The sequence below is a fragment of the Penaeus vannamei genome, unplaced genomic scaffold, assembly GCF_042767895.1.
Source record: "Penaeus vannamei isolate JL-2024 unplaced genomic scaffold, ASM4276789v1 unanchor3544, whole genome shotgun sequence".
Lineage (NCBI taxonomy): Eukaryota > Metazoa > Arthropoda > Malacostraca > Decapoda > Penaeidae > Penaeus > Penaeus vannamei.
Genome location: NW_027216526.1, coordinates 1 through 6,150, shown reverse-complemented (window position 1 = coordinate 6,150; position 6,150 = coordinate 1). Strand labels below are relative to the sequence as shown.

Here is a 6,150-nt window from a genome sequence, read left to right as displayed (position 1 = left end):
TCAGCGAGCCCCCGAAAAACATCTGTGGCTTCCAGTGTCTCCCGCGAGATGGAATTCTGTACTGCTCTCGGGCGTACACCAATCGTTTTTGAGCTGCTTAAAGGTATCCCACAGAAGAACAGGGTCTGTCAGACTGCCAAGCACTGCGAAACGATCAGAGATTCCCCAGAAAAAGCGGGCACACTCCCCCTCCCTCAGCCTGTCCAAATGCACCCTAGGGTGATCATTTGACCGCGGGGGGGGTTTTAAGTGGACCCGGAGGGTACCCCCAAAACCCCAACTGGGGGCAGTCCCCAGAACTCAGCACTCCTGCACCCTGCAATTCTGAAGGTCCTCCAACGAGTGCTAACAAGTATGGGTCGATCTCCTTGGCTGCGTACCCGCATCACTGTACCATGTCCGCATGTGGGTCGGGGGCTGGTACCAGGACCAGAAATCCTCAATTTCTGGGACCTATTAAATCCCGGAAAAAGAGGCTTTTTCTCCCCGGGTCAGCTCCTGAACCAAAGGGACCGACAGACATCTCATAGCCAGCTCGATCACAGCCAGATACCGCATTGAAGTCGCCCAGAACAATGGAATATCTCGTCGGGGACATCTGTCTCCCCAAATGTAAGTTTGGCGTAGAACACTTTTTACGTCAAGTTTACAAATATCGGTGGGAAACGTACACAGCAATAAGAGACAGAAGCCAAAAAAAAGCTTCAATCTCTACCTTTTCGCTCATCAACAGGAGTAACCTCTACTACCGAGGGCTGGATTTCTGGAGACGGTAATGGCTACTCCCTGGAGATGGTGGCCATCGCTGCGGCCGACCAGTAATAGGTGTAGCCACCTACACAGGTCATGCCGCTGCCAGGCCTCCTCACCTCCGAGAGAGCAGCCACCTCAACTCTCAGCCTCCCCAGTTCCCTCGACAGTAGAGGCAACCGATCATCCTGACGCAAAAAAAGGACGTTCCCCAACCCCCCCCCCAACTTCCCCCTGAGGTTAGCCTCCGTCGCTCGGGTGGATGCCACCTCTGCCACCCCCCCGACGCTGCTAGGGGGTATCAACTAATCAGTGAATCAGTCATTGGAGGAGAGATAAGTAGGATAAAAAAAGAAAATAGATAATCAAAAGAGTAGGGGAAATTGCACCATGGTTTTAAAAATTTTTAAACTCACAGTTTTAAATTTTTTAAACTATGATTCAAGATTTATTTACTAGTTGCACCAGGAAATAAAAATAGTACAATGGGCTGCACTCGGGTTCATCCCCCCCCCGGGAAAAAAGTTGTCCACTGTAGTGTTGTTTTATGCAATTGGGGTTGATCTAGGTGGCTCCAGAAAAGCTTATCTACTAAGGTGTCATTTATAGCCTTTTTTCCTCACTTGATTTCTTCTTTCCTCGAGTTTCTAGATAAAATGTTTTTTTATTTTCCCCTGCTCGATACTTTTATTTTCATTATTGACTGAATGATTACATAATGTTGTTAACAGTCCTAACAATGCAAAATGAAAAAGAATCTTTGAAAAATCAATAAAAAAAAACTTTGCAAAAATCAAAAGGAAAAAGGGAGCAGTGAGGTAAGTAGGACTATAAGTTACTCATTGGTGACTAAGCTCTTGTAGAGCCATGTATGGGTATATATAATTAATAAACAAAACTCCCAAAGCACATGGCATGTTTATACATGCCATTTGGACATTGGGGGTTTAATCAAAGGTTGCCCACACAAGCAAAAAGTTAAAAAGAGGGCCAATGTTTTTTCGCCATCTCTTTGATTTTGGACAAACTAGTTATTGTTTCTCAATTAATGCATAAACGCAAAGGATTAGGCTGACTTTGGAAGGCTGATGTCCATTGGGGGTCATAAACATACAGAACATAGACTAGCCTTTATTATCATGGCATTTAAAGGGGCCATCGGAATTTTTGGGGCCCCTGCTCACCAAGGCCTGTACTATGTAGATGCCATGTGTTAGTGAGTTTTTAAGAAATCAAACAAATGATCTGATTATTCCTTTTTATTTGTTTTTTAGGTTGATGATGAAGTTGCAAGGACATACCCACAATCTACTAGAAGCTTAAAGTGAGAATACTTAAATCCCCAAACTTTTTTCACAATTTCGAACCCCTTGCACAGACTACTCCCCCCCCGTCAAGCAGGTACATAGCCATATTTTGCGTCTCATTTATCTAAATCATTATTTAGTAGATTTTTTAAAACCCTTTTCATGTGTTAGTCCACTGTACACTTTTTAAATGTGCACAACAAGGTACCAATCTTATATCTCATGTCATAACTCAGTACTGTATATAAGGTAGTGTATTTTTTAAAAATATAGATGTGCAGGAGACCATTCATTCTGATTTATATACATTGGAGTCATGAACATGCAGAACATGACTACCTTCATTATCGGGGATCTGTAGGTGCCATCTGGAATTGATAAAGTGCTCATATTGTGATGTCACATGTACATAGCTCAGAAAACAATAAATTTTTTTAAGTCTAGATTCATATATTAGTAATTTATGGGCTTTTGTGTGTGTGTGTGTGTTTGTATTTTGGCACGTGTGTGGGCGCCTGTTAGTTTTTTACATGCATATATGCTTATTCTTCTTTCTTTCTTTTGTTAATGAATTATTTGAATATGTACTTTAATGAAGTTTTTTCCCTTTTTAGGTACTTTATCAAGATATTTGAACTGTGTTGGATATTTTCCTTTTAAAGTTTTTTTTATAAACTTTAAGATAAATTTTTGTATTTAAGATTTAACAAGAAATTTGTTAGGGTTTTTAATTGTATCTGTACTTTTCTTCTTTTGTCTTCCCCTTCCACTTATTTATATTGTTGCTGTTTTTAGGTGTTTTAAATCTCTTTTAACAGTAAAGTATTGATTTTTATTGATTTATTTGTAGGCATTCAAGTTCACCCGAAAGTTGGAGAGAAAATATGTGCAGAAAGGATCCAAAACTGGAGTTACTGTGTACAAAGGACTCATCATGTCCTCTTCAGAACATCAGTTGCAAGTGGTCAGTAATAACACTTATCCCAACATATTGATTGCCTGTATGCTGTATTATACTTTGATCGTTAAACCTTTTGCTTTGTTTTGATTTGTTTTTTTTTCTTTTTATTGGGAAAAGAATACTTTTTTAAAAATGCATTTATATGCTAGATGGAATTTAAGGCATATCTCAAGAGACTTTTATCTTTTGTCCAAAAACACTGCGTAAAGTATAAGTAGGGTATTTGTTCCTTACAGATAGTGCATTGATAAGATTGGTAGTATCATCTTATAATCATCGAGGTGTTTTCATAAACAGATTTTGTGTATTGAAAACATAATATTAGCATTTGATTGAAAAAAAGATGTTGTTACATAAGTTTTGATTCCATTTATGACCCCCTTCCCTTTGTATTATTGAGGAATAAACATTATATTACAGGTATACATTATGTCTAAGTGTATTTAGAAGTACCATTATATGCTTAGAAGAAAAATTTTTATTTATATAATGCCATTACTGTCACTTTTGCTAATAATTAGGTTTCAAAACTTATCATTTTCAGCCTTGTGTCAAGGATGCTTTGATTAAGACTGTCAGAGATGCCATGCAGTCATTTATTTTTTGATAGTATATTACAAAATTTCACTAATGGTTAAAACAAATTTATATATGACACCATAACTCTACAAAGCTTTGACTCCTTATCTTTCATTGATAGGTTTACTAAACCATAAGGCTCATAGTTAATACATGAAGAAGGTGGTTGACCTCCTAATCATTGTGTGCCCTGTACTTAATCTTGAATAACAAGGCCACATAGACTGTGTGAGTTCCCACCAGTGTTGCTGATATAGTGATGGGACAAGCATGACTAGAAACTTGAAACAGTGTTTCCTAAAACTTATTTTTTAGATAATAATTATTGATTATGCTGTTTGCAAAATTTCTTTCACCATTGACTTCATAACATACCTGTGCATGGTTATAGGGAATTTTCCTAACACTGTTTTAGCTTTCTATGTTGTGTGATAAAGGGTTTTGTGTCAGAGAAACTGCAGAGGTGCCTTGAATGACATCATACACTTGAATCATCAAGGTATGGAAAAATTTCTTGTTTGTTTTTCGCTGTAATGAAAAATGTTCAGGAGAAGCTTATTCAGTGACTGGAAATTTAAGGTTATGTTTATCTTAATGCAGTATTACCCAACCTTTTTTTCTATGGACTTCCTTAGGACAGAGTAAATTTACAATCCTCCATGTTAGAAATGATAAATTTATCTAGTGTCCTGCTCTCAGGGAATAACAACTGAGAGCTGGTTAGATTAATCTTTTGTGAAGCTTTGGGTTCCTTTCCTACATCTCTTCATAATTTATAACTGATGGTCAATTCATAAGGAAGGGGAGGAATTTGTAATTCACACAAATTCATTTGTGTGAATTAGTTATTTGATTGCAAATTTGCACAGATGGCAGTTTTTATAAAGAAAAATTATTTGTAATCTTTGTCAGGTCTATGACAATTAAGCTTCTATTTGGGAGACAAAAAATATATTGATTCTATGAATGGTTAATTGTTTAAAGAACATTTCAGGTGGGTAGTATTAATTGAATAGGTTTATGTGAAAATAATTAGGTATTTGAGACTGTGTGGTATCATAAATTGTTTCTGTCTTCATGATCTAATCCTTCCTTTTTTTTGTCCCTTATCTCATTTTTATAAAATGCAAAGAAACATCATTAATATCTGAATTGATTTAATAACACCTGCATTTAATGATAGCAGGTGTTGTAGCCCCTCCTCCACCAGATGCTGTATTTATGAGATTTCTTTTTGAATTGTAGGCACTTGGCAGAGAACCAGACAACAGCAGCACTATAGCACAAGCCATTACCCCCATCCCTTCACCATAGCAGTCATGACAGGCAGTACTGTATACCAAGCACCCCTATCTCCCACTGGGTTGACACCAATGCCCTTGTGGGACCTGCCTGATACCACATTCAAGAAGTGCCATGTGCGCTTGTATTCCACCAAGCCTCCCAGCAATCCCTCCACTCCCACTGGTAAGGCAGTCTTTGTGAGATGTATGTTTTCAAAACCAGGCATAGGTATCATGATTTGAAGCCAAATTTTACTGGTGGATTATTTTTATTTCTTTTAATATTATATATACATATATACATATATATATATATATATATATATATATATATATATATATATATACATATACATATATACATATACATATACATATACATATATACATATATACATATATACATATATACATATATACATATATACATATATAAAATATAATATATACAAAAAATATATATATATATATATATATATATATATATATATATATATATATATATATATATATATATATATATATATATATAACACACACACACACACACACATGTATATACAAAAAAAAAAAAAAATATATATATATATATATATTATATATTTATATATTTTATATTTTTATTTTTATTTTTTTATTTTTTTTATTTATATATATATATATATATATATATATATATATATTATATATAATATATATATATATATATATATATATATAAAATATATATATATATATATATCTATATATATATATATTTATATATATATATTTATTTATTTATTTGTTTATTTGTTTATTTATTTACTTATTTATTTATAGATATATAAAGAAAGATGAAAAATGTAGATATCTCTTTTATATTTTTATTTATCCATATGAATATATGTATGTATATATATATAGGTAGATATGTATAGATATAGATATATTATGTATCATTTTGTCAGTTAATTTATTTAATGATTTATTAATTTGTTTACTTTTTCATATGTAAATAAAGTATTAGATTTTATTATCTTGAAACTAAGATCTATGTTTTGAATATAATGACTGAATGAGAGGTTTGAGAGTCTGCACTACATACTGTCATGACTATGAGTTTATCTATAGTCTTTTATATATTTGCCAATACTATTTGAAAAAAATGTAGATTTAAAAATTGTGCTTAATGAATTACCACACAGATGAAAACCATAATGAGTCAAAGAGCACAAGGTTGAGAATTGACGAGGAAGAAAGAACAGAAATGAAAGTGATCATAAGTGAA

The 6,150-nt window shown here is 34.0% G+C and overlaps 1 protein-coding gene across 1 annotated transcript; it reads left to right on the top strand.

Annotated features, from left to right (window-relative positions):
• Positions 1–2,373: 2,373 nt before the first annotated feature.
• On the top strand, positions 2,374–6,135 carry LOC113808839 (uncharacterized; the record flags this gene model as incomplete). The annotated part of the gene is made up of 5 exons (XM_070120184.1): positions 2,374–2,414; positions 2,672–2,697; positions 2,908–3,021; positions 4,843–5,064; positions 6,068–6,135. Coding segments are annotated over exons 1-5 (471 nt in total), but the record flags the coding sequence as incomplete, so codon positions are not given.
• Positions 6,136–6,150: the final 15 nt, after the last annotated feature.